The sequence below is a fragment of the Anguilla rostrata genome, chromosome 3 (assembly GCF_018555375.3).
Source record: "Anguilla rostrata isolate EN2019 chromosome 3, ASM1855537v3, whole genome shotgun sequence".
Taxonomy (NCBI): domain Eukaryota; kingdom Metazoa; phylum Chordata; class Actinopteri; order Anguilliformes; family Anguillidae; genus Anguilla; species Anguilla rostrata.
Genome location: NC_057935.1, coordinates 4,125,182 through 4,152,681, shown reverse-complemented (window position 1 = coordinate 4,152,681; position 27,500 = coordinate 4,125,182). Strand labels below are relative to the sequence as shown.

The following is a 27,500-nucleotide window of genomic DNA, read 5'->3' as shown; positions in this document are numbered from 1 at the left end:
CCAGGCCGAGGTGATGGGAGCCAGTCAGTCATTCAAACAGTCAGTCAGTCAGTCAGTCAGTCAGTCAGTCAGTCAGACAGCCAGCCAGTCAGTCAATCAGCCAGTCAGTCAGTCAATCAGCCAGTCAGCCAGTCAGTCATTCAAACAGCCAGTCAGTCAGTTAATCAGCCAGTCAGCCAGTCAGTCAGTCAGTCCGTCAGTCAGACAGCCAGCCAGCCAATCAGCCAGTCAGACAGTCAGTCAGTCAGCCAGTCAGTCATTCAAACAGCCAGTCAGTCAGTTAATCAGCCAGTCAGCCAGTCAGTCAGTCAGTCCGTCAGTCAGACAGCCAGCCAGCCAATCAGCCAGCCAATCAGCCAGTCAGACAGTCAGTCAGTCAGTCAGCCAGTCAGTCAGTCAGTCAGTCAGTCAGTGAGTGGGTCGGTCGGTCAGTCGGTCAGTCAGTCGGTCAGTGAGTCGGTCGGTCAGCAGCAGGCCCCAGGCTGAGGCGGTGGCCAGGCCCAGTGGCAGAATGAGCTGAATGAAAGCACCCAGGACTGCACGGGGCTGGGTGAGGCACACGGTACAAACAAACGCAGTGGAGAGCCCACGTCCAAACACCGGGTCATGCACGTGATGGATTGCATGCGTATGAAAACACCGACGCTCGCACATGCTCGCACACACACTTAAACCGCAGCCTGTGTGTGTGTGTGTGTGAGAGAAAGAGAGAGTGTGTGTGCATGATAAGGCAACATGCCAACTGTGTGATACTTCCACAAGTGTCGGGAAGTATCCCACCCTCCATGGTGAAAAACTGGCTTTTCACTTTTCATCTTCTTTTCTTCGTTCATACTGTCCTTCCTCTCCTTCCTTTAACTTCATCATTTACCCTCTTTCTGTTGCTCTGTGCTTCTTTCTAGAGCAGGCCCTCACCTGTCTGCTAGGCCTAATAACCCTGTAAACTCCTTACTAAACTTTTATGTAAACTCTCTTACTAACCTTCTATGTAAACTCTTTTACTACACTTGTACGTAAACAGTCTAACTAATCTTGTATGTAAGCCTTGACTGTGGTTGTAGGTACAAACCCTGCCTCTTCCACTCCCTGTGTATTCCCTCACTCTGTCCCTCACCTCATTGGTGGAGTCCTTGCACCCACACCCACCCCCACCCCCCCTCACCTTGCAGGTGGATACTCTCTCTCCCCCCCCTCACCACGCAGGTGAACACTCCCACCCCCCCCTCACCTTGCAGGTGGACACTCCCTCCCCCCCCCACCTTGCAGGTGGACACACCCACCCCCCCCCTCACCTTGCAGGTGGACACTCTCCCACCCCCCCCTCACCTTGCAGGTGGACACCTCCCCACCCCCCTCACCTTGCAGGTGGACACACTCCCCCCCCCCCCCTCACCTTGCAGGTGGACACTCCCCCCCCCCCACCTTGCAGGTGGACACACTCCCCCCCCCCCCTTGCAGGTGGACATCTCCTCCCCCCCTCACCTTGTCGGTGGAGTCCTTGCGGGAGGACTCTCTGCCCCGCAGGCTCTTGGCGCTGATGCCGGACTCGGACGTCTGCATGATGAGCTGGGTGGCCAGGAACTGCTGGATCTGCTCCAGGACGTCGCGCTGCATCTCCAGGGCCATGTGGTACACGTCGTGGTCCGAGCTGTTGTACATCACCGCGTTCTGGAACATCAGCATGATGTCCCGCTGGAACTCTGCCGTGGTGCGGATCAGCCCCGCCTCGATGTTCTTCTTGATGACGGACAGGTCCATGGGCCTGGGGCGGGGCGCAGGGAGGACATGGTGGGGGGGGGCCAGGCGAGGGACAGCGTGGAAGGAGACAAAGAATTACAGGGGAAAAAAAGGGAAATTAGAACAAGAACGGATTTAATTGGGGCCTCTTTTATCATCCTACTCATGGCCTGTGCCAGGCAGAAACGGTCAGTAAGACTGTATCAAACAATAATAATAACCAGACAATTCCTGCAGAAATTGTGAAGTGTGGTTGCCGCCAACGCAAAGTCGACTTTGTGCTGAACAGAGCGAACAGTTTCAGTAGTAATATTAGTAGCTAATTGATCCTTTCATCAAAACTTGAGATCTCAGTGTTTTACTCGCGGTATGCGGTGACGAGTGACGGCGAATCATAAAGCTAGCTGACATGTTCAGAGGGTCTTGGAAAAACCCTACGTCTACACTGCGTGATCGCACCGTTTTAAAAAAGCAAGACGGGGCTAGGGAGATTAATTTGATTGATGTATGATTTTGCGTGAATTTCAGCTCATTTTAACCACACAACTAAAAACATTTAATTGGGCTGTAATTCAGAGTCTAATCTGTTATCTCTGAGACCAACTCATAGACAGAGTAGCCTATTACGTGTTAGCCGAGCCGAATTTCCAAGAACGAAAATGAGGCGAGAAATATGTGTTAAAATAGTTGCATTTTAAATACAGCTTCTGTGAATAAGTATCGGCTGGTAGCCAGTACTACTAGCTTCTGTTGCAGCAAGGGGTGCATCATTACATTACAGGCATTTAGCAGACGCTCTTATCCAGAGCGACTTACACAACTTTTTTTTTTTTTACATAGCACTTTACATTGTATCCATTTATACAGCTGGATATATACTGAAGCAATGCAGGTTAAGTACCTTGCTCAAGGGTACAACGGCAGTGTCCTTACCCGGGAATCGAACCTGCGACCTTTCGGTTACAAGCGCAGTTCCTTACCCACTGTGCCACACTCCGCATCAACAACATGCAAGTGGAGTTGTGTACTTTAGCAAACGCGTTGGGCGTTTTTAACGCGTTTACCAAAGCGTTGCTTTCCCTGCTACAACAGACTGAATGCGTAATGCAGCTCTAATGAGACCAAAGTTTCCAATACGCTGGGATATTAAACGGTGTTACAAAAGTAAAATTTGACATATTATACATAGTTAGAAAGCTTATTCTATCACCTGTTGGATCGATGAAGCGTAGATCAAGCCAGTTTGTACTGCAAAGTTCGAGAACACCCAAAGCAACATGTGTGGTATTACAAGCTGACGTCTTTTTCTGGAGTAAGACCGGACCAGAAGCTGCTGCACACGTGTTGTTGACGGCGTTGTTGCCCTTTTTAGTACAGTCTGGCTTGTTTGAGAATTCAGTAGGTAAGAGCATAAGCTTTCTAACCACATCTAATTTTGGTTTTGGAATATCGTTTTATAGGTCAACCGAAGGTTTTTTCATCGTCGCGTTCAATGCATGCACTCTTTGTTAGCACTAGCAAAGACGCTGCACCTGACGAAACGTTGTCAACGATTTTGCGTAATATCTTATGAAATGCTATTATTATTGAGGAAATCTGGGTATGCCTAAGCCATATGCTTGTTGATATACCTAGCTGACAGGGTTTTCATTTGTAATTTTGCATTTGGAATACCATTTTTATCGCGTTCACTTCCGCATTCAGCTATATCCATTCTGGTGGCTAAGTCGCCAGGAAACCTCGTTTGAACAACACAATCCGTGCATGTACGTCTTCGTCAAGATTTTATCTACATTGTGTTATAAATCATTTGAAGTTTACGAGTGTGTGTTTTCTGTAATTACGAAAAAATGCACCGCATCTGGATTCTGAATCCCCAGTAGATAAAGCAGGTCAAAACCTACTGCATCACGTGTGCAAAGCCGACCAATGCTGTAACTTCATCTCTCACATATGTATGACGTCACATTCCCCATTCATTCTCTATGGGAAATTGCCTAAGGCAACCACACTAATAATAATGAGGATCTGACGAATCAGGTAGCAGCACAGGTAGAGATCTCACCTGTGCACAATGCTGTGGTAACCAGGGGCGATGTCGTCCGACACAGGCTGCAGGAACACGCTGGCATACCTGCCAATCAATTGATTGATCAATCAATCAATCAGTCAGTCAGTCCATGTTATGCACATATCATTGGTTGTGTTACTATTTTTGGATGCCCCAAAAGGGTTTTCAGGTGCTAGAGATCATAGTAAATCAGGCCCTATGGTGGCTTCTGCCTGGCGACCAGTTCATAACGGTATCTGTCACAATGCTGGTCTGTCATTGGATATTAGCTGAAGCAATTCAAACCTGTGATTGGCTGCCGCTCGCCACACAAGCATGATGGCTTTTTTCCAGATCTTCTGGGCCTGGATGGCTTCCTGGTCCTCACTGCACATTGAGCTGAGATTGTGTGTGTGTGTGTGTGTGAGTGTGTGAGTGTGTGTCCAAGAGAGTGTGAGTGCGAATGTGTGTGTGTGAGTGAGAGAGACAAGAGAAAGAGAAAATAAGAGGGGAGAGAGAATGAGAAAAAAAAAAGAACGAGAGAGAGAATGTGAAAAAACAGAGAGAGAGAGAGAGAGAGAGAGAGAGAGAATGTGAACAAACAGAGAGAGAGAGAGAGAGAGAGAGAGAGAGAATGTGAAAAAACAGAGAGAGAAAGAAGAACAGTCATTAACACGTTCTTCAGGCCAGACTCATGGTCATAACCACATCAGTCACACAGGAAGGTGACTTAGGCGCATCAACTGTCTTAACGACTACTTGTATTTATTTATTTTTTTCCATAGATTGCGTTGTTGCCGTTCTCGTTGTTAGTGTTAATCAGTTTAACCATCAGGGTCCAAGTTGAACTATGCGGTTGTTCCCTGTACTTGGACCGGTACTTCCCTCTAGGGGTTTCGTCATACTTGTTCCTGGTTATGGTTATACACTTTGTTGTACGTCGCTCTGGATAAGAGCGTCTGCCAAATGCCTGTAATGTAATGTAATGGAACGGAACGAGGAAGCACAAGCTTCACGCAGCGAGACTCACAACTGCGAGGAGGCGGGGCTGCTGGGGGCGGAGTCGGCGGTGGCGTAGCGCTGCAGGGAGGGGGTGGGGAGGCTGAAGCCGTCCTCGCTCTCGCTGGCCGGCGGCTCCAGCTCCGACAGGTAAGGCCCGTCCCCCTCCCCATCCCCCTCCCCGTCCCCGTCCCCGCTCTCCTTCATCTCCGACACGCTCCCCTCGTCCGCGTCGCTCCCTCCGTCCTCCTCCTTCACCTCCTGCGCGGGGCCGGGGAGGAACCCAGGGGAAGAGGAGGAGGAGAAGGGAAGAAAAGAAGAAGAGAAAAAGAGAAAGAACGGAAAAGAATGCGTTATTGCTTCACAAGGCCAGTGCAGCCATTTTGACGTTTCAGTAAAGGTGTGTTACAGGTTCTACGTGTGTTTTTTTATTTTATCCCCCTCCTGTCCTCCCCAGTTTGGAATGTCCAATCGCATAGATCAGGGCTCATTACTGGACCCTTCGCCCCTGGTTCAGGAGAGCACAGACAGGCATGTTCTCTGTTCCGCAGCATGTGATTCTACGGCCCATTACCATACTCACAGTCAGGCTCACACACAGATGAGCCAGAGAAAATCACTTCCTGTACAGCTTAACTGGTGGAACTGCGCAGGTGGCCAATCAACCAGTGGGGGGGCGCTACAGAACACTGAGCTGCAACCCTGGGCAAAGCTACCGCCAGTCAAACCTCACCCTATGGAGCTACTGGCCACAGGCGGCACCAGCACGGTCAGGATTCGATCCAAGACCGTGGGGCCCACCTGTGCAAGACTGGTGATTCCCACGTGCATCTTAGTGCATCTGTCCCAGAGCACGTGTGTCTCAGCGCACGTGTGCATTAGTGCGCGTGTTTAAGAAAGAGAACGCACCCTGGAGTCTTTCCCCGAGGCCGAGCTGTCCTCAGAGTCTGTGGGACAGAGAGAGAGAGAAAACAGTGAAACAGTGACCAGCAGAGGAAGACGTGTGTGTGTAAGTATGTGTGTGTGTGTGCGCGCGCATGTGTGTGTGTGCATGCGTGTGTGCATGCGTGTGAGTGCAGGTGTATGTGTGTGTGTGTGTGTGTGCATAGGTGTGCATGTGTGAGCGTAGGTGTATGTGTGTGTGTGTGTGTGTGTGTGTGAATGTAGGTGTATGTGTGTGTGCGCATGCTGTACGCACCTGCACAGGGAAGGTCCACGCCGGGCTGGGTCCACTCCTCACTCTCACACTTCACAGACGGAGTGGGCGTGGCTTCGTCAGGCCCTCCCTCCTCCCCGTCGGCCACGCCCTGGTTCTGGGCCTGGACACCCCCTCCCTCGATCTGAGTGTCGTCAGAGGCCACGGGAGGCGAGGGGGCGGAGCCTGCCCCAGCCACGCCCTCCACCGTCCCCCCGTTCCCGCCCTCCTCGTCCTCTCCCGGCTCCTTCATCTCCAGGTCTGCGTGCGTGGTGGAGGCGGGCTCCAGGGAGTCTGCGGGCAGGTCCATGGCGTTGGGGGCGGGGTCTAAGGGGCCGGGGGCGGGGCCAGAGGCGTCGGCGGACTCCCAGGGTCCGGAGAGGGCGTGGCCGGCCGCGGCGTCCTCGCAGAGGGAGAGGGCCGCCTCCACCGCCGCGGCGTCCAGAGCCTCGGGACAGTCGTCCACCTGCGAGAGAAACGAGAGAGCGAGAGAGTGAGGAGGACGAACGACAGGGAGAGAGGGAACGAGACTCGGCGGGGGGGGGGATATTTCCATTCGGAGTGACATCATTCAGTCAAACCTGAGGGCGCATAAGATTCACCTCGAAGATGCTCAAATGCAGAGGGGCTAACAACACAAGACATCAGTGCACGTGCTCGTGTTACCTGAGCAACAGTGCCAGACTTGGCTAACAAGACCAACGAGTTTATGTGCAACACCATTAAAGCACTAAAGCAAACTGGGACCCAGAAAAGGCTGGCATCTGAACAAGCCTGGGGGCTGGGACTCATCCTGTACTTCAAAGGACCCGAGAGCCTTGTGATAAAACAATAGGTTACTCGGACTTCCTCTGGATGAGCAGGCCATTGGCTCTCTGGAATGTTACCTTCTGGACAAGACTGAGATAAGGGGAACTGGTCTCTTTAGCCGCGTTTCCACCAAAATTACCCGGAACTTTCAGTCCCAGGAACTACTTTACCAGGAACTAAAAGGTTCCTTCAGCAAATGGTTGTCTGCGTTTCCACCGGGGTCTAAAGTACCGCGAAGATTAGGCAAATTAGCCCACTGACGTTGTCGTCGGTCCATCTGTCATATGATTTCTTCTGTAACCCCATACTACCACCGAAGTAGCCTACATTATTTTCTAATAACCGGGACAGCCCGGAGGGGTTTATTCCACTTATATACAACGGGTTACCAACAATGACTATATATGGTTACTTTTGTATTTATTGATTTTCATATATCCTCTCAAACACATTCATTAACAGCAGAAAACATGCACACGTTGTAAACAATTTGCTGTTTTATTACTTTCTCGTCGTCAATTCCATATAGGCTAATCGCAAAATGACAAGAATAGAACGAAAACTCGGACTTGCGTGAAAATGTAAATTAGTAGTGGTACAGCCACCGTTTGCTTTCCTTCGAAGTTAGGCTACTGCTAGCCGAGAACCATGCACCATAAATGAGTCCATAGTCTTCCTGGTCTTTTCGTGGAATTGAAAAATGGCAGTAAAATTGAGTAAAATTACGGCAGTCTGAAAAAGCTAAAGGGAAGATTACTAGAATTAACCTGTTATTTTACCCGGATAAAAAGTGCGGAAGGTGATTTCCAGTTTGCTTGTACTGTATCACCAATGTTAATTATGCAGAACTACCGCATACCTCACATAACTGTATCAAACGTTTTGAGTCAATTACAACGGGCTAACAAAGAAAATCCGGAAGAAAATATTCAGCAACCGAATTAATCCGTTTGAATGTTTTGGTAGCCTACGTAATATGCTGTCCCAGCACGAATGCTTAGCATTTTATAAAACGAATACTAAAGCAAGAAAAGAACAGAAGAGCACACGTTATAATTCCAAGACGTTGACAGGCTATAACCAAAAGTAGGCTACTGCGCCGCATAACATACAAGTTTGATTTGAAGTTATTATGAAAATAAATTGGTTTGCCGCTGCATATTTTCAAACATGGCGGGTAATGCGGAAAATAAATACAACACAAATGCTACGAGTACTCGACCAATCAGAAATGTTCAGCGATGCAAGCTCCACCCAAAAGGTTCCTGTACTTTCGGAAAGTACTACCCCCGAGCAGGAACGTTTTGGGGGGTAAAACAAAGCCCCAGAACTAAATTTAGACCTAGTTCCTCGGTGAACCCTGAGTTCCTCAAGGTTCTAGTTCGGTATAGTTCTCGGTGAACGGCTTGTCAGGTTGTGTGTGTTTTGGGCCTTAAGGGAAAGATCATCAGGCCTCTGGCAAATGTGGGGCAACTGCTCTGACAATACCACAGTGCCCTTATGGCCCTCTGTCATTCACTTTATTTCTTTTCGGATCTGGACTCTAAACCATCTGTTATATTCCAACCTGAAAACCTACAATCAGCACATGTTTCATTAAATTCCTTACTATATCTTGATTACTTAAAATGTCAACAAAGATTCATTTTCAACTGCCATATAACTCCTGACATTTGGTATGGAGTTTCAGAATTCAGAATGAATGAATATGTTTCATACCAATAAATTTATAAAACAGTTCAGAACTCTATCAAGGAAACTATCACAATGGAAGTCCCTCTGTAATCATTCCTTCCATCTCCCATATTGTTGACAACAGCCTCCAACGGTGGGGCCTAAATTCAGATTTTTCATTGGTCGTTAATTATGCAGCGCCAGATCACGTGATTTGGCTTAAAGGAAGAGACAATCCTATCGGGGAAGATCGCATCGATTCCACCGGCTTCTCTTGTTCCGTGGTAGCTACAGTCTGGGTAAGAACTTTTACTCTGTATTTATGTTTAAACCTTCCGTATTTTATAATTGACTGAATTCTAAGCTAATAACCTACCTGCCTGTTAATAAATTCTTCTTATTTTTAACTTGCGTGGTCTTCATGACTCTAATCCATTTTATATTCTTTTCAGCCGAAATTCTGATTAAATACTCAGGGGGACAATTCTGACTAAGGCCGATCAGATACATCTCTGATGACAACATAGCCCCGTTTGCGAACGGAGAGTAACAAGAATGTTACTGGTCCGTTTCAGGCCCGTCTTAAGCGGGATATGAAGCAAGCGCATCATCTGACCGTGGCACGGAACCATGCCATTCTTAGTATATTGTGCCCTGTTCTTACGAACAAGAGGAAAAATAAGTAACATCTCTGATTTAAACACACGGTGCCTTCCCCTCCAGCTACAAACCCTCACTGGTCCAGCTGTGAGGTGTTTACAGTTTAGCCCACCAAAGGCCACTGTGGGAAAATAAAAGATGTGCGAAACACACGGCGTCTATAACTGGAGGTTTTCCCACCGGACCTGTTCACTCCGTTAAGCTTCAGAAGGTTTGCTCACCCTTTGCACATCCGCCTGAGCGGATCATCAGCACAAACATCGCCAACCTTTCTTGTTCCGTGCATGGCATTTAAGACTAATTAAATTTGGCATCTGAACTGAATATTCCCCTCGCCCATTCCTTAACACGATTCCAATTGTCTAACAGCATCCCAAAATTGGAAAGCTTTCTTTCACCAGTCCAGAGGGTCAGACTGGCACATAACCTTTGAAACCAGTGCAGGCCAAACAGACAAATTTCTGTAGAGGAAATGCAGAAGCGTTGCGCAAAAGTTTGATCGTTAAAAACGAGCGGTAACCTGCATCCATCAACCAACGCTCAATCGTTCAGACTCAGTGGTAATGCAGCCTCAACGTTGTCATAAACCAGCTTGGCGGGGACAAACCGATGTGCCATCACTAAAAGCCTTGCAGGAGAACGTGCCATTGTGGGGCCTGCTTGTTGTGAAAAACCTTTGTTCAACAAATCAACGTTCAATGGACCAGATCATGTGGTAAAATTTGTCACTGTGGGGTCGCTGTTGTCGTAAACCTTCTTTGTGGGGACAAACTGCTTTGTGGGGACAAACTGCCTTGTGGGGACAAACTGCTTTGTGGGGACAAACTGCCTTGTGGGGACAAACTGCCTTGTGGGTACCTTCTCCTCTATGATGGCAATGATGTCCCCCACGGTCTCCAGGTCCAGCTCGTCCCCAATGTAGGACACGGCCACCAGGTCCTCCTCACCCAACTCCGCAGCCTTCACCTCCGCTGCAGAAGGGCTCACCACGGCCTCTGCACTAATGCCTGGGTCTTCCCCTGTACACAGACACACACACACACACACACACACAGACACACACACACACACACACACACACACACAAATACACATACACGTGCGCACACACACAAAAACGCATGTGCACACACGCGCACACACACACAAATACAAAAATCCACACACACGCACACACACACACACACACAAATACACACGCATAAGTTTCCAGTTCTTTACAGCAGGCAGTAGTTCAGCAGAACTCTAGCGGTGGCATTAGTGCTATTGAGCGAAGAGAATGAGGGATGAAGCAAACATCAACTAACGACCTCGCGCCATCAGCGCTATCGACGAGAACATCGACTTCCTTCCTCTTTCACCCCCGGGCTTAATAGCAGCTCTGTGCGGTCTCGCTCTTCCGTTATTCTCAGTTTAGACCGTTTCAGAGGGACGGGCTAAAATGAGGCCGCGGTCGATTTTACTGAACAGACGGCGAGACGCTGGGGCGAGACGCTGGGGCGCGGCACGGTAACGCCGGGCGGGTCAGCCGAAGGCACCGGAGCTGCGGACTCGGGCGCAAGAGAGGTTCACAAAACCGAGCGACAGAGAGGGAGGGAGAAAGGAGGGAGAGCAAACGAGACGGAGAGAAAGAAACGAAAAGCGCCATAAAAGAAGAGAGAGAGAGAGAGGAGACAGGATAAAAAAGGTTGCGTGCAAAGGACAGAGAGGAGGAAAGAAGAGGGTGGGAAAGGGAAAAAGGACAGAGAGAGAGAGAGCAAGAGAGAGAGAGAGAGAGAGAGAAAGGGGGACAGAGAGAGAGAGAGAGAGAGACAGAGAGAGAGAGAAAGGGGGACAGAGAGAGAGATAGAGAGCGAGTGAGAGCGAGAGAGAGCGACAGAGACCTGTGCTGAGCGAGGTGGTGCTGTCCGATGCAGGGACAGGTGCAGGAGGGGGGTGGGCATTGGGGAGCTCAGGGGCAGCCATTGGGCCCAGAGGGGCGGGGAACTGGGCGGGGCTGGCCTCCAGCAGACGAGACAGCGTGGGAGCACCTGGCACACAGACAGACAAACGGATGGACGGACAGACAGACGAAGGATGGACAGACATGACAGAGAGCGACAAGGCCTTGAGCTGGAAGCAGACGTTACTACAGCAGCATAAGCATGCACAGTGAGACGTGATGGCTAATTCAGCACTGACATCTCTCCATCACGCCCGCACACACACATGGCAGGAAGAAACTGTGTCTAGTGTGTGTGTGTGATTTGTGTGTGTGTGTGTGTGTGCGCGTGCAATTGAAAGGGCTACAGTATTTGTAATCAAGAAAGGTAGAGGCTACCACAAAGAAACAAAACTCATCTCTTCTCTGCAGCTTGCCATTTGGAAATGCACATTCTATACAGACCCAACAACATACCAAATCGCTACCCTTTAACTGCTGTACCGGGTGACCAGTACGCCGATACAGGGCCGAGGTTCTCCCCCATGCACACACAGACGTGAGGGGTGTAGCGTGGTTACCTGTGGTGGCCTGTCCGGCAGAGATGGCGGAGGCTCCATTAGACAGGCCTGCAGGTATGTCTCCATCCCCCACCTGCAAGGGCAGAGAGGCGTCAGGACAGCACATGCAAACTCCACACCGAAAGGCCCCGGGCCGGGATTCGAACCCGTGACCATCTCGCTGTGGGGACAACAGTGCTCCCAGGAGCACACATAAACCAGCAAAAAGGGAGGAGGTGTAGACGAGGGTTACGCTCTGACCAGGCGGGGGCTAGCGGCTAGCAGGCTGCCCTTCTTCAGCAGCTCCGACAGCAGGGGGGAGGCCGGCGGCGTGGCCTTCTGGCTCAGGAGCTTCTTCTGCGGGGAGTCCTCCAGGAGAGGCCTAGGGCTGGCCTCCGCCACGGCGGGCCCCGACGGCTCGGCCAGGGGGATGAAAACGGCAGGGCCTGGGGGGGGGGCTGGGGCTGGGGCTGGGGCTGGGGCTGGGGGGGCTGGGGAGGCTGGGGGGAGGGGCGGAGAAAGGGATGGAGAAAGAAGGAAGGAGTAAGAGAGAGGATCGTCAAAGCTTGTGTGGGCCACCTTTGTAGAGTGTTTTTAACAGTGAACAGCTCTGGGGAAAAAAATGTACAGTTCCACAGTTTATGTGTCTGTAAAGTAACTTTGGAAATTCTTTCGTGAAAAATAACCACACTTCAGTTTAATTCCAAATAACATGTCATCAGAAAAAGATTTGAAATAAAACTACTCAAAGTAAGCGTTCATCAATAATACAACCAACAGATTATGCATAATAAATTATAAAATAACATGTTTTGTTCGAGGTCAACAGTCAGTGTGGGAACGATCTTTTTCAGAAAAGGGGCGTTTCGGCGGTAAGAGGGAGCGCACGCTGAGGTGCCGGCGCTACGTGGGCGGGCGCAGGGTTCGTCCGGCGTGGGCAGGGCCGTGGGCGTGGGCGGGACCGGGGGCGGGGGCGGGGGAGGGTGGGCGGGTTCCGGCACGGGCGACTCCAAACCGGGCGAGGCGCCGCCCAGCGGGGAGCGCACGGCCACGCTGGTCGCCCGTTTCGGGGTGTTCTTCACCGCCTGCCGAACTGAGGAAGAGGAGGGACGGACGGCAAAGGAGTCAACAAGCAGGACGGACCCCAGTCTACCTATGCAACACCACCCATCAAATAAGCACTCCTTATCCTGAGCTAATTACACACACGTTTGCTCATCTTGTCTCCGAAAACATCTAAACGTCTGCCAGTAAACCTCAGGGGCAAGTTCACAAGCTTTTTAAACAGCAGATTTTACCACGTCATAATCAGAATCCAGAGCAGGCTGTTAAATACAGACCTAACGACGGACTATTACCTCGTTTAATCACGTTTTCCCCTGATGGCAGTTACGCAGTGTTTATGATTTGAGTTATGACTGTGTTGCTGAAGAGACCTGTATTCACAAAGCACCTGTTACATGGGTAGGAGGGTTTATCTAGAATCAGGCTTCCCTTGTACACATCCGGCCCTCATCCACCATGAGCTAAAAGAATGAACTGATCCTAGATCAGCACTCCCACTCTGAGATACTCAGTGATAGGTGGGGCGAACATGACTTTGGAGGTGGACGACTGTCTGGCAGTCGGGCCTTGGCGCCTGTTGAAGTGTCCTTGAGCAAGACACCTAACCTAAATGCTCTGGCAAAGAGGCATCATGACAGGCTTGGATAAAGCGCTATAAAATGCAGTCCATTTAACATAACCAGGAATAACAGACTGAGGGTTATCTTGTGAACATGGACTTAAGGGAACTGGTGGACTGTACCCTGATACGCAGCATCAGTGGCCTTCCTCTTCTGTTCTGCCTCGTCCTCTTCCTGTTTCTTCTTTCTGCCAATCGAGTAAAAGAAATAAACCATAAATACGCGGACACACAGATGCGCATGCATGCACATACTGTATACACACACACACACCTCACGTCAATACATCCTAACATAAACCAACAGAAACTCAGACATGAAACAATAAATTAACTCCCAGTTAAGATAGAAAATTAAGAAATAAATAAGAAAATTAAGAAATAAATGAAGACAAACAGCAGTCTGGTAGCCAGGATACAGACAGACAGACACACAGACAGACAGCGGTGTGGTCGCCAGGATACAGACAGACAGACACACAGACAGACAGCGGTGTGGTCGCCAGGATACAGGCAGATGGCTCTTACTGCACAATCTCTCCCCACAGCTCCTCCAGTTTTGTGTCCAGATGTCCAGCCTGGATAAGCTCCGCCTCCTTCTTCAGCTTCCTGTGGACACAGGAAGTGACAGTGGTGAGGGTTTTGGACAGTGGGGTGCAGGGGTTCAGGACAGCGGGGTGCAGGGGTGCAGGGGATTCGGGACAGTGGGGTCTAGCAGCTCCGTACCTGTACTTCTCCTGCGTGTCTCTGAGCAGCCTCTTCAGTTCCTCGATGCGCTCGGCCGTCAGCCTGCGTACGATCACGTCCTCCACCGTCTCCACCACCTCCCCCTTCTCCCCCCGCTTCCGCCTGTCACATGACACCACGCCACCATGACATCACGGCCATCGTCTGACACCGAGGTCATGTGGCCACAATGCCACCACTTCAACTACTCACAACCCCAAGCAGAATTTCACCCAGAATGCTCTCTCCACGCAGTGACAGAGATCATAATTTAAAGGCACCTCTACTAACTGGGATGCATTAGTGTGTTCCTAAATTTTTCAGCTTAGGAGCACATATCCTCCTGGTGGAAACAATAGAGCCTTGGAGACACAATATGAGCCAGACAGTGATGAGACTGAGGAGCGGTTACTCACTTTGGGGCCTCTGTAGTCTCCAGGAGCTCTGAATATTGGGAGGCGCAGTGCTGTGGGAGGTAGAGGAGTGAGGAGGAGGTGAGGGAGCAATTTAAACCCATTTTACCCATAAGGCATTTCCCCAAAACCACACATTACAGGGAGGGATTGGTAGGCTCAGTTCCTGTGTTAAAGTGACAACTGCCTGACAATCCTTGTGGATGTCAAACATTCATTTGGACCAGAAACGCGCAGTCCGGCTTCAACTAGGAAGCTCAGGTTTAGTCTTTCCCAAGCCCATTCAGGGACCCTGAACGCTACACGGGTCGCGTGCTTGTAACAAGTGCACTTTCCACAAACTTTCCAGCAGAGAACCAGCCTAGCTGACTTATTTAATCCCCTGCAGCCAGCTCGTCTGGGTCCTGGAACGAAGGCACAGACCTGTGACAGTCTATATGCCTCCATCGTACATCGATTGGGTTGGGTTGCTATGGTTACCTTCTGAGAGAACCAGTCCGGGGGTCGTCCCGGTTCCGAAAATGGCTTTATAGCTCGGCTGACGGATACCCTGCCGGACAAAGAAACAAAATCAGCTTTTTAATGTTCTCTCAGCTCGCACAGGTCAGAAAAAAGCACGGGAAAACAAAGAGACAGACGTGAAAAGAGACTGAGAGAGCGACAAACCAATCGAGCAATAAGTCAACAATAGACCTTTACTGCTAGGCAGGGGCAATTTAGTTGCAGATACTCAAAAATACACAAAATAGAACAACAAACACGGGAACTAGCAAAACAATTTAAAAATCACAGTCGCCCTAATTTAAGATGCCATTATAATTTAAAGACATGTTAAGCCACCCCATATGACTAAAAAAACCACGGAGTATGAAACTGCCAGATGAAATTATCTTTGATTTGTGCACAAAGACATGTCCAAACAAACAAGACTACAAGCCAGAGACACAGCACTGGGATGCGCCGATATTAAAAAGGACAGGACGAATCTTCAGCATGCATGGGGCACCGTACCAATTCTGGTCTCCGCTTCTCATGACGGAAGACGCCAAACACAGCTTCTCCCGGACCGACCATGGCTCCGTGGGCCCGAGAGAGAGCACCTTGTGTTCTGCAGAAGAGAGGAAAGCAGCGTGAAGGCGGCTGAGAATAAAAAAGATGGGTACGGCGACTCTGATCCCACACGAATATCGTTCCGATTAAAAGAAACAGCAACTAACTAACGTGATAACGCTAGTTAATTGCTTTTTTGCAATTGTTTTTTCACCGGAAAAAAATGAATCGCTGAGCACCCCTAAGGACTATACATCACCCACTTAACGTAAATAATCAGCCAGGCCGTGTGGGCTCGCAGCTGGCTAGCAGCCTTCGTGTTGCTTTCACCAACGGGCTAGTTTATGTAGGTCATGGTAACTGGGCCAATGAGAAATACCGGTATGGATATTAACGTTACCCAGGTGGCAACTGGCGTCTGAAAATAGCTAATATAATATCAGGCACAAATAACTGCGTTATAGAGCCAGACGGCTGACAATGTCAACAACAAATTAACTACTTAGCTAGGTGGCTAGATTTTCCGCGTCTCGGTCAGTAGCTAGCTAGCAGCCTGCAATTTAACAAAATTACTCCTTATCTCAAGGACACCTGTAATATTTATCACACCCAAAACGAATAAACGACACGAAACACCGATTGCTTTTCGGCAAATATGAGTAATATTTTCAGTTCAAGCTGGTTGACCGTTATTTCAGCTCCCCGACAAAGAACAATACTCACTCCCAACTCCGGTCGCCATTTTGCTGTGGCTAAGCTCCACCCTCCTTTTACTATTGAGCTTCCGGCATGTCACGAGGTGTCGACGAATAACTATGACGTAATGTCTACGAGCGAAATGCAGGGGGGATTAGCTCAAATGGTAGAGCGCTCGCTTAGCATGCGAGAGGTAGCGGGATCGATGCCCGCATCCTCCAATTATACAATGTTTTGATGATTTCCTGTTGAATACACTGATTATGTGAACTGTAAATAGGATCAACTATCCAAATCTGTGAAACAAGTATTAGCTATTTCAGTTCTGTGGTCTACAGGTTCTCCTGTTAAAACCTCAGGTTTAACCTCAGGTTTAAACTCCATTTATGCACACTGAAATTGCCCCGTTGAGCCTGGTGCAATGGCTACAGGGCACAAAATGGGGGATTAGCTCAAATGGTAGAGCGCTCGCTTAGCATGCGAGAGGTAGCGGGATCGATGCCCGCATCCTCCAATTATACGTTTTGATGATTTCCTGTTGAGTACACTGACTATGTGAACCGTTAATAGGATCAACTATCCAAACTATCCAAATCTGTGAAACAAGTATTAGCTATTTCAGTTCTGTGGTCTACAGGTTCTCCTGTTTAAACCTGACCTGAGGTTTAACCTCAGGTTTAAACTCCATTTATGCACACTGAAATTGCCCCGTTGAGCCTGGTGCAACGGCTATAGAGCAAAAAATGGGGGATTAGCTCAAATGGTAGAGCGCTCGCTTAGCATGCGAGAGGTAGCGGGATCGATGCCCGCATCCTCCAATTATACAATGTTTTGATGATTTCCTGTTGAGTACACTGACTATGTGAACCGTTAATAGGATCAACTATCCAAACTATCCAAATCTGTGAAACAAGTATTAGCTATTTCAGTTCTGTGGTCTACAGGTTCTCCTGTTTAAACCTGACCTGAGGTTTAACCTCAGGTTTAAACTCCATTTATGCACACTGAAACTGCCCCGTTGAGCCTGGTACAACGGCTACAGGGCACAAAATGGGGGATTAGCTCAAATGGTAGAGCGCTCGCTTAGCATGCGAGAGGTAGCGGGATCGATGCCCGCATCCTCCAATTATACAATGTTTTGATGATTTCGTGGTAGATGTGTCACACAATGTAAGTCTTACGTAATGCCACAGCAGCCTTAGAAGGGGGTATTGGCACTGTAATGATCACAATAGTTTGTCTTCCAAAATCCACACAAGTTTGAGCTCCCTTTGCTTCCATTTCTTCCCAATAACACGGCTCTGCCCCATCAATTTCTGGCCAATCAAATTTCCCTATCTCTCCACCTCCATTTCCTACCAATCAGGACTTGGCATGCTCATGCCCATCCATTTCTTGCCAATCAAATGCGGCAGCAAGTTTTGTTTCTCTGCCCCGGTCTCCATGACAACCAATGCAAATGCACTTTGCCAGCCAGGCGCCCGTCACAGCAGAAGGCAATGGCCTAGCTGGTCTGCTCTGTGATGAGGTCAAGACAACAGCTCCTATTGACCGAATGGTATGATTTTTCATTGGCACTCCTATATGAGATCCTGGCTTGCTAGACCAAGTCAGCCAACCCCAACACCCAACATGGTAATATTCTAGACTTCAAGGCCAATCTGTATTTGCGGCCACAACAAATTGAGACATGTTCCTGAGCACTCCTGAAGACTGTGTGACTCATAGATGGAAATAAGTTACACCGAAATGGATCTGTCTCAACCGATCATCACAGTTCAAAATACAGGGCTATTTTACTCTGATGTTAACAAATATTGCTACAGTTAAAATGGTTTAGCTTCAGCAATGTTATACATGAAAACACTTATTTACCTCTTACCATTATCTTAGTTGATACATCAAGAGGCTTGCTAATGACTTTAGAATTAAAATATGTCTCCAGTACCAGTAAAGGCTGACGTTTGGTGGTGGGACTACGCTTTGATTGGTAAGCAATGAATATTTGGATCATGGATTGTGCCTTCAAACTGATCAGATTGAACAGAAAAATTCGACTCACCAGTGAATCACATCAAAACAGTGGGTAAATTTTGTTGGGACCACTGGCAGTGCTAACGCTATCAGTGTTTCCAGAGATGGTCGACTCGACGCTAAAAACGGTTGATACCGCGGCCGTGCCTGGTCAGGGTAGTATAGTTTCTGGAGAAGGTGGTCCGGATGTTGGCTGAGGTTGATGCGGCAGCACTTGGGTCAGCATTGGCAGGGAACGTTAGGGCAGGGCTCGATTGTGGAGCATTCATCGGTTAGTCTACTGCTAACGCTAAATAATCATCCGACTAGAAATGAAGAAAGAAGTTAATTTTTTTGGCGCCGCGCTGTCAAATTTTCCGCTTGACATGCTTAACTTACTAGACTCGAACAGAAACAACAATATATTATAATATATAATACATAAACTTTGCTAACTTGCGATGCATTTCTCGCAGCAACATTAAATGCAGTTAGCTAGGTCGTTAATGGCTAAATTGAGAAGTTAGTAACGTCGCCAAGATTAACGACCATCCTTTTACAGCGCGAGTTTACAGCTATGCTACGGGGTAAGTAATAGGTCAAACCTCAGTAAAATGCAATTATAAATTCCATTAAAATTTCAATTTAGGTCCCTGAGTGGTGAGGCCCTCTAGTGGCTGAGGGGACGGGCTGCAGCCCGTAGGCCTGTGTGTGGACAATCGATACCCACTACCCTACATAACAAGCTCCCCTTGATGTCATCACATAGATTCTCACATTTTTTTCCGTTGTTGACCTCAGATGGCCTAAAAAAAAATCTTATGAGGCCATGGGAGATTTAAAAATGGCCATTAATGACCAGACTCAGACAGTTTGCTGAGACAGGGGTCGAGCCCTCCCAGGCTGGTAACGTTCCAGCCTCAGTTCTGAGACAGAAGTGACACTAGCTCTGCTCCACCAACACCTCCTGTCTCCAGGGAAACCACCGCAAAGACAAGGTTTAATAAGAGGAAGGTAACTGCAAATTCAAGCAGAAAATGTACGTGATTCACAACAGAGGAAACCAGCTAGTACAGTGTCAAAGGAATAGTGCTCGGAGGACAGTCAAAAGTAAAAAGTAGAACCTGCATTGTATTTATGCATTTGTAAATAATGTTTGGACATTTGGTTATTTTATATCATTTTGTATTCAATCTATTCAATAGTTTTGTAACAAGTCTTTTGTTTGTAATATTCTTTTAATAGATCATCTTTTGAATAGCTTGGAAATAATCTTTTGTATTTATACTGTTATATAATAATGATTGTGCTATGTATTTTTATTTTTTTTGTATAGTTATACGTTTTTGCTAATAATTAGTTTAATGGCTATACTATGTTCTCATTTATTTTTTCCCAGGTTTTTAAAAAATGAAAATGCTCAGCTTCTCGTGCAGTTGATAGATATTAATTGTTTACCGAGCCTTTTCTTTTAATGAAAGGGAACACATTAGGGCTACTTCATTACACACTACACATTTCTTGTTTTTATTCCATGTACATAGATAAAAATATCCTCCAGCTGTTTTCCTGGTAAATGTGTTTTCTCATTGGCAGTTGGTGCAATGGTTACAGGGCATGAGATGGGGGATTAGCTCAAATGGTAGAGCGCTCGCTTAGCATGCGAGAGGTAGCGGGATCGATGCCCGCATCCTCCAGTGGTTTTCCTGTTGAACGTGTTCTCTAGTTGGTGTTTCCCTGTTTATCACACTGGCTGTGTGCAATTGACCCCTCGAGCCTGGTGCAATACCACCTGGGCATAAGGTGGGGGATTAGCTCAAGTGGTAGAGCGCTCGCTTAGCATGCGAGAGGTAGTGGGATCGATGCCCGCATCCTCCAGTTGCTTTGTTGCCAAATGTGTCATCACTATGCCAAGGTGTCTTTCTACTGGTTACACTGGCTGGATGTAAATAGCAAATTGCAGCCCACATCCTACCAGGGTGTCATACAATGTTAGTCTAATGCCAATGCCACAGTGGCACTACTCAAATGATCAAACAAGAGTTTGTTTTTCTGCCCGGGTCTCCATGACGACCAATGGCACCATGTTGTGCCAGCCAGGTGCCCAATCGCAGCAGAAGACACGGATAGTGGAGACTGAACTCCATCCCCAACGATGTTCTCATAAAACGGAAAAACCAATCACACAGTTTGACCCTCCGTTTGTGCTTCCGTTTCTCTCCAAACACATGGCTCTGCCCCGTCCATTTCTTACCGATCAAATCTCCCCCATCTCTGTACCTCGATTTCTTACCAATCAGGAGCCGTCATGTCCGTTCCCCTTCTCACATCACTTCTGGAAGAGATACGTTTTGCCCACAGAGACAAGGCATAAGACTGACGGACCAGAAGTGGATTGCATCCACACATGAAAGAAAAGAATGAACATACCTGTCCCTGTCCATGGCAACACCATACAAAAATTCAAAATAAAAATCAGGCTGTGAACACTGTTATATTTTAAAAATAAATAAACCCAACGATCAAATAACAACCCAGAGCTGACAGCAACGTTAGTCACCACCTGTCTGTTCAGCACAGAAGAATTACAGACAGCAGGACCTGTGCACGCCCACGGACAGGTGGAGCCAAGCAGACCACCTGCACTTCATTACGGCAAAGCTCCAAATCACCAGGGAGAGAGAAGCACAGGATCACCAGCAGGGGGCAGCAAAGTCACCAGAACGTAACAAGGACAATAAACGTAGAAATTAAAAATGGCATTGTCTATATGCATTTGTAAATAATATTTGTACATTATTATTCCATAGTAATGTACAAATGCAATCTATATATTTAAAAGTTATTTCAGTAGAGGTGTTCAACTTCTCAAGGAGTTGATAGATATGAATTGTTCACTGAAAAAGCTTCATTTTGAATCTAATTTAAACTTAATAGTACAAATTACACCCTGCACATTAGTCACTTCTTATTTTTATATCACTTAAACAGATGAAAATAAGAAAGTATAAAATAATAACGGTCTTCTTATATTTCCACAGAGGTGTAAATAGCATTCCCAACACAAAAAAGTTTGGCCATATGAAACGGATGATTTCAGTGAGTGCCATATGCCTCTTAGTCAACCAATGCCCCTAACCTTTATTTTAACCTTCTTTTATCACCCGTTTACAGTACTTATTTTCATTTGCATTGAGACTCCCTCTGAATAACAGCATCCACAAGATTAATGCTCTGTCATGTTATAACCCAGTGTCTTTTAAATGGGACTAAATGTACTTTTTAATTTCCCCTATGCGCTGGATAGAAGCGACAGCGTGTCCACGACGCATAGAAACGTTGCTAGAATAGCAAGGAAGCGATCAAAGGATAGGCCGAGTGACGTGAAGCATTTTTTTTTTGTGTGCGCGCGTTATTTGCATTCTATGCCGTGTTGGAGGGTGGTTAATCTTATGGCCCAGCTTGTTGGGTCTATGGACCAGCGGGGGTAGCCCGCCCAGCTGCGCGCCACGGGGCATCTGCTCTCAGCAGCAGGAGACGCAGCGTGATGTCTGGGAAAGCGCAGGGAAAGTCTCCGCACAGCGAGACCCCCCAAGGGTCTGCCGTCCACATCCGCAAAAGTAAAATGGAAATCATTTCATTAGGAGCCCGGAATTAACAAGGTAGTGCAATTTCCTCCGCGGTCCATGAAGGCGAGCTCGTGCGGCGTCGGCCGCATAAAAAGGCAGGAATTAAAGAATGTTCGTTTTGACCCTTCAAAGAGAAGACTCGTAAAAGTCAGTCACATAATTCTCTCTCGTTTTGTGTTCATTAGCCGCCAGCAAAAACACGGCACATTACTTTCATCCACAGGGATACCAGGCAGGAAGTTTACTGTAAATGTACGGGATTTTGAAAAATGCACAGGGGACAATTCAGAGGAAAAAGTGTATGGGAATCGAAATAATATGCAAACTAAAATACAAATTAGCCTGCACCGGTATTGGATAAATTCCAAGAAATTCTTCCAAACTTACTTGCAGGAGTTACGTTACATAATTTACATAACGACGTCGCAGAATCTACAGCAGCTTTTCGTTACAAGCTATAACGTTTCATTCACCAAATCCTTTTGCAAGCACTCTTCTCCAGAGCGATTTACAATTCCGGGGTAGAAAGATACTGTACGTAGCCTACAATGCATGGCGACATAGCAGAACAAGGACGTACTATATTACCATGCAGGCTACAAAAAAATGAATGCAACAGTATCAAACAACAATTAAAGATAGTTACATTTTCCATCGCAGTTACAATGAGGGGGTGATACACCTCCCAAAACAGTAGGGTTCTTGATCGTTTGTTACATTTGTTTCCGGTTTTGGAACGCATACCTCCGAAGCCCTCCAAGCGCATGTTTGTACCCAAAAATCCCGGCAGCTATGAAGTTAATTCCATTGGCTGTTTGAAAAATTCCGTTCTCTCCACCATGGTCGCGACTGGCCGGGAGAATTCCACTTACGCTGATTGGTTGGGTGACGGGGCGCGAAGTTTGAATTGGTTGGATGCGCTAAATTCTGTGGGAAGAACATGCTGAGTTAGAACAGGACTGTAGAACATGGAAAAAGTTTTGGAGTTGTCACACAACTGACCTCGAACTCAACTTGCTACATGTAATGTTGGAGAAAAGCTATGGATTTCGCTAACTAAAGTAGTGAATAGTCTGTGTTCTAACACGATATTTAAATGTACAACTTAGATTAGACTGCTGCTTACTTTTTATAATAGTTCTCAATTTTTAAAATATTTTTATTTTACAAAGTTATTTTAACACTTCACGTGACGGGTGAAGGTGACAACTTACAACGTACTGCCAGTGGACAGTCCAATAAAAGAATTCCACAAATAAGCTATTTATTTGAAGGAATAACTTAACAAGATATCTACGGACTAAAAGAAAAGTGAGTAAAGTTACCCGTACAGTATGGTTTATTGCATGTCAACAACCGCAAATAGTGTGCACGGTGCATTATCTAGCTACGTTATCTAACATAATTGTTTTATAACATGAGTCATAGTTTGCCTGCTAACTTTGATTTGACAGCAGAACAGCGGGTTTGCTAATAAAGTAAGCTACTGTGCTGATTAGAACAGAGCGGAGTGACTCTCTGGTTTTGCTTCTATAGTTTCGGGCCAATAAGCGTGTTATGTGGCTACTTAACAACATATAAATGCAATGATGCGTAGTAGCTTCATAACATCGACTCCACTAGAATCACATGGCCATGTTGGCAACTGTAAGCTACGTATATTTTGCGCTCTATGTAGTGTTGTTTTGTGCGTGCGTGTAAGACAAATATTTCTCGTGATCTTTTCTGCATGTTTTTGTTTGCCTGCTAACGTTCAACATCTAGCTGGCCAATTAGTTGATTGGAATAATGCTCTGAAGCAATACATGTTTGGTAACATCTTCCACATGCTGTTTTTAAGTACTTTTACTACCTAAAATAACTTCATCGCTGGATAACAAGCTTTTTGCCGTGGGACCAAAACTAACTTTGACCTTTTTTGTGTAGGAGCTCGCTATTTAGCTACACAAGGTCAGAAAGTAAGTTTCCTAAAGTTTGCTACTTAATAGTTGCACTTTGACTCTGGCTAACGGGCTCTGGCTAACGTAGTCTTAACGTTACCTCGCTCCGTAAAACAGCAAAGTACAGTATTTCGTGAGCGTGGAGCAGTGTCACTATTATGGGAACGGCAGTTGACCCGTGAATGGCAGTCTGTGTCTGCAGCTCAGTCTATGAGTCAGATGCCAAATTCTTCACCAAAGGCAGTTAAAGAATGGTCACGACTTCCTAAACTCATGGAATCTTGCAGGCCTGTGCGAGTTTCTGGCAAACGGCATTACAGCGCAACTTTGCTTTAAACCAAGGGCCTGGACAATATTTAATGAATCATTCGAAAGCGCAACACCCATCCATATATAATTTGGTTTCAAACTGACAAAGATGCATTTGATACAAATGGATGAATGTTGAGACAGGCATTGTACCCCACCAGGTTGTGGTTGTTGACGTTGCCATGGCTTTGCGTGTTGCTCCACCACGTGATCCGCTGTCAGACGAGGAGGAGGGAGGTGCCGCCGTTTTCGAGTCCACTGCAGCCAACCCGGGCGGCGTCGCAGGTTCACGGCGCTGCGCGACCACTTTGCACGAGGTCTCCAATATCTGTGCCCCAGCGGTGGCGCAAACGAATGGACGCGAGGTGAGACACGTGCCCGCCAATCACGACTGCACTACCATAGGCAAGCATGTGCCTTTCAATGACCCTTCCGTTTAGCCACGCACCCTCCATCCCTCCCTGCCCCCTTCAAGACGCTGGCCATGATAACCGTAGCAGCATTGTACAAAACGTTACTATAAAAAAGTTATTTTCCTTCTTTATCTAGGTTAGAGAGGTTCCTTTGCCCAATTCACACTGCACGTCTAAAATCCAATGAATTCTGTTGTGCGAAAAGGCATTGCCGAACACATTCATTAGTTTGCGTAAACATGAACGTGTCCAACGTTTAGCCTTCAGTCCCGCATAAACATCCTTCACCGCGATTGGTCACATCGCCTCCAGCCACCTGCTCACAATGGGCCGTTCTATTTCTCGCGCGTTGATTTATGTTCTGATTATTTTTCCTGGCGTTTTATAAACTGTTTATTTATCCAAATGCGTGACGCTCAGAGCAACGTCCCCCCGGGATGGCGGTCTCTCCGCAAGTCGTTCATCTGCCCCCCCCCCACCCCTAGTGTCTCTTTCATGCACCAGCTGAGTACTCTCTTGCAAGACTCTGTGAAAGAGCTTGTTCTGTGGTACCGTTCTCTCTACCTCTCCCCCTGTCTCTCTATCTCTCTGTTTCTGTCCACCTCTCTCTCTCTCTCTCTCTCTCTCTCTCTCTCTCTCCTGCTCTCTCAGATGGAGCAGAGGAAGGTGGGACCTGACGAACGAGGGAGTGGAGAGGAAGATGGCAGTACGGAGAGAGTGCGTGTTTACCTGCGCATTCGTCCTCTGATGGACGTAGAGAAGGAGAGAGGGGAGGAACAGGTCAGTGGAGTGGGGGGGTCTCGATCAGTCTTGTCATGTGACCTTATTTGAGAGTGCTCAGAGAAGGAGGCGATCCACTTCAGGGTTTTGTGCCAACTTCCGCTCTTAATTATTATTTAATTAGGACATTTTAAATTATTTAATTAAGCATCCTCAGCTTTATTATTTCATTAAGCATCAGCTGCAGCTACATGCTGCACATGCGTCCTACTTGCATAACTATAGTCCAGCATGGGAGTCAGCCTGCTTTGGTGTGTAAAATGATTCAGAAGACATCGCCTTGGTAACTGCTAGGACTGAAAACCATATAAACACGGGCACCCCTGGCCTTACAAGAATAAATCATAGAACATAATTTTCTTTTTTTTAATGTAAAGGGTAGTAGTCGTATGAGTTGTGAGTGTGACATGATGGTGACATCAAAAACATTTTTTTTAAAAATCAGGGCTAACTGATCTCTGTCCTCTTTTTTGTTCTGCAGGGGTGTGTGTGCGTTCAGGATGAGGAGACTCTGTTGCTCAGAGACCCCAGAGTCTCTCAGAGTGTGCACAAGTTCACCTTCACTCAGGTAACACACTGATGACATCACCTAGGTAATATAAAATACTGCTGCACGCTATTACCAAGGTAACACATTGATGATGACATCCCCTTAGATAATATAAAGTACTTCTGCACACTATTACCAAGGTAACACATTGATGATGACATACCCCTGTATAAATATACAGCGCGGATGCTCACTTGTCACCAAGGTAACACTGGTGACATCACCATGGCAACATGCAGTACTGATACCCACTGTTAACAAAGTGGTACCATGACTTAGGTAGCATATTGCACCGATGGTCACTGTCACCTAGGTAACGCACAACACACAGGTGTGTCCGATACAGGTACAATAGCACAGGCACAGGCGTGATTGTAGTAACGAGGAATGCAGGATCTGATGATGATGATTGCCTCTGCCCCCCACCCCTCTCCTCCTCCCCCCCCGGCAGATTTTAGGCCCAGGCACAACGCAGCAGGAATGTTTTGATCGCACCATGAAGGAGACCGTGCGGGACGTCCTGCAGGGAGAGAGCAGGTTGCTCTACACGTACGGCGTCTCCAACTCTGGCAAGACCTACACCGTCCAGGGTGAGGCGCTGTGTTCCACACACGTGCGCACGTCTCCGTTAAAATGAGCTAAACACGGACGATTCCGTGAGGAGTGTTTGTTGCCCGTGTTTACGGCAAGCCTCAGTGCATTTAGTCCGTCGTCAGGGGTGGTCACGCTGTTATTAGTCATTTCATTTTTAAAGCGCATGTAATTTCTGAGCAGATGTCTCTAACCCGGGCGAGTTGCATAAAATTCATTTCTCGAGCCGGATCCTTGCTCAAGGCTACATCTGCAAGCTTCCACCTGGGAACTGAATGTGCTGGAGCTTCAAGGTTTTGGGTAAAAAAAAAAAAAAATCTTGTTGGCTTCTTGGCCACGAACCCACAGCGCTGCTGCAAGTTTTTGAAGCAGAGGTGCTTCCGTCAAATTAATTTGGGTAACTGCATCCCCCTGAAGTGCCCACTCCACATATTTTCCCCCTGTAAGGATGAGGCGGAAGATGTGAGTGCTTCAGCATATTGCTTTCCTCGCTGGATAGCGTTCTCCAGGCGATCGCGTCAGCCCAGCGCTTCCGCTTATGTTGATTAGCATTAGTATCTCATCCCCAAATACCCCCCTCCCCCGCCCCGCTCCCCCTTTGTGCTCACGCGCATCCTCCGGTTTCTGAATATTCATTTTTTCGCACAGAAGTCATTACTCACGCTACTGACGTGGAGACCTGCGTTCACACTGATGCAGCGACTAGACATTAGTAGCCGATTGGTGAGCGTTCTGTGATCTACTTCAGTGGTGAAGTGCCAGAAAAGTTTCCGTTTTTTTTTTTTTCCTCCATCTGAATCCATAACTACACAGTTGCGTATTTGGTTGGATTAGTGGGATTATCAGTTTTTAAGAACACAGGTGACTGAGTGAAGGAGCTTCTCCTTGGTTCCCCACTCACACTACAAGTACTCAGACTCTGATTTCCAGCAATCAGCAGAGCCGTGTAGTCAGGCTGGGAGGGAACAGAAATCAGGTGCATCTCTGGTCCTCCAGGACCCTGGATGAGGATCTCTGCTGTCGTTCCATATCCTCCTGAGACCCAGCAGAAGTTCAAATATTTAAAATTTTTAGACATTGGATGACAAAAGAAATGTTGC

At 47.4% G+C, this 27,500-nt stretch overlaps 2 protein-coding genes and 6 non-coding genes across 11 annotated transcripts in view; 7 read left to right on the top strand and 1 right to left on the bottom strand.

Moving 5' to 3' along the window:
- Nucleotides 1–16,274, bottom strand: part of brd8b (bromodomain containing 8b) — a 23,741-nt gene extending 7,467 nt beyond the window's left edge. Inside the window, exons 1-18 of the mRNA XM_064325216.1 lie at nucleotides 16,203–16,274; nucleotides 15,441–15,537; nucleotides 14,910–14,979; nucleotides 14,433–14,482; nucleotides 14,017–14,139; nucleotides 13,819–13,899; nucleotides 13,414–13,478; nucleotides 12,514–12,699; nucleotides 11,868–12,199; nucleotides 11,628–11,700; nucleotides 11,009–11,155; nucleotides 9,984–10,144; nucleotides 5,985–6,447; nucleotides 5,696–5,733; nucleotides 4,818–5,047; nucleotides 4,094–4,186; nucleotides 3,803–3,871; nucleotides 1,483–1,762 (exon numbers count right to left, since the gene is read on the bottom strand). Coding sequence (XP_064181286.1) covers nucleotides 1,483–1,762; nucleotides 3,803–3,871; nucleotides 4,094–4,186; nucleotides 4,818–5,047; nucleotides 5,696–5,733; nucleotides 5,985–6,447; nucleotides 9,984–10,144; nucleotides 11,009–11,155; nucleotides 11,628–11,700; nucleotides 11,868–12,199; nucleotides 12,514–12,699; nucleotides 13,414–13,478; nucleotides 13,819–13,899; nucleotides 14,017–14,139; nucleotides 14,433–14,482; nucleotides 14,910–14,979; nucleotides 15,441–15,537; nucleotides 16,203–16,221 — 2,577 coding nt within the window. The 5' untranslated portion in view covers nucleotides 16,222–16,274. The remainder of the gene's footprint in view (nucleotides 1–1,482; nucleotides 1,763–3,802; nucleotides 3,872–4,093; nucleotides 4,187–4,817; nucleotides 5,048–5,695; nucleotides 5,734–5,984; nucleotides 6,448–9,983; nucleotides 10,145–11,008; nucleotides 11,156–11,627; nucleotides 11,701–11,867; nucleotides 12,200–12,513; nucleotides 12,700–13,413; nucleotides 13,479–13,818; nucleotides 13,900–14,016; nucleotides 14,140–14,432; nucleotides 14,483–14,909; nucleotides 14,980–15,440; nucleotides 15,538–16,202) is intronic.
- A 49-nt stretch (nucleotides 16,275–16,323) lies between these two features.
- trnaa-agc (transfer RNA alanine (anticodon AGC)) lies at nucleotides 16,324–16,396 on the top strand. Its single transcript has one exon. It is a non-coding gene; the product is annotated as a tRNA-Ala (tRNA).
- Nucleotides 16,397–16,616: 220 nt separating this feature from the next.
- trnaa-agc (transfer RNA alanine (anticodon AGC)) lies at nucleotides 16,617–16,689 on the top strand. Its single transcript has one exon. It is a non-coding gene; the product is annotated as a tRNA-Ala (tRNA).
- A 231-nt stretch (nucleotides 16,690–16,920) lies between these two features.
- trnaa-agc (transfer RNA alanine (anticodon AGC)) lies at nucleotides 16,921–16,993 on the top strand. The gene has a single exon. It is a non-coding gene; the product is annotated as a tRNA-Ala (tRNA).
- Nucleotides 16,994–17,227: 234 nt separating this feature from the next.
- Nucleotides 17,228–17,300, top strand: trnaa-agc (transfer RNA alanine (anticodon AGC)). The gene has a single exon. It is a non-coding gene; the product is annotated as a tRNA-Ala (tRNA).
- A 2,512-nt stretch (nucleotides 17,301–19,812) lies between these two features.
- Nucleotides 19,813–19,885, top strand: trnaa-agc (transfer RNA alanine (anticodon AGC)). Its single transcript has one exon. It is a non-coding gene; the product is annotated as a tRNA-Ala (tRNA).
- Nucleotides 19,886–19,993: 108 nt separating this feature from the next.
- Nucleotides 19,994–20,066, top strand: trnaa-agc (transfer RNA alanine (anticodon AGC)). Its single transcript has one exon. It is a non-coding gene; the product is annotated as a tRNA-Ala (tRNA).
- A 2,658-nt stretch (nucleotides 20,067–22,724) lies between these two features.
- LOC135249881 (kinesin-like protein KIF20A) overlaps nucleotides 22,725–27,500 on the top strand; it is a 15,635-nt gene continuing 10,859 nt past the window's right edge. The window contains exons 1-6 of one of the 4 annotated variants that reach the window (XM_064325550.1): nucleotides 23,370–23,464; nucleotides 23,744–23,775; nucleotides 24,228–24,431; nucleotides 25,131–25,259; nucleotides 25,741–25,827; nucleotides 26,261–26,399. In XM_064325550.1, coding sequence (XP_064181620.1) covers nucleotides 24,249–24,431; nucleotides 25,131–25,259; nucleotides 25,741–25,827; nucleotides 26,261–26,399 — 538 coding nt within the window. In that variant the 5' untranslated portion in view covers nucleotides 23,370–23,464; nucleotides 23,744–23,775; nucleotides 24,228–24,248. Of the gene's footprint in view, nucleotides 23,129–23,346; nucleotides 23,465–23,743; nucleotides 23,776–24,227; nucleotides 24,432–25,130; nucleotides 25,260–25,740; nucleotides 25,828–26,260; nucleotides 26,400–27,500 lie in introns of those variants that run through there. The other 3 variants (XM_064325549.1, XM_064325548.1, XM_064325552.1) reach the window with 3 other exon arrangements.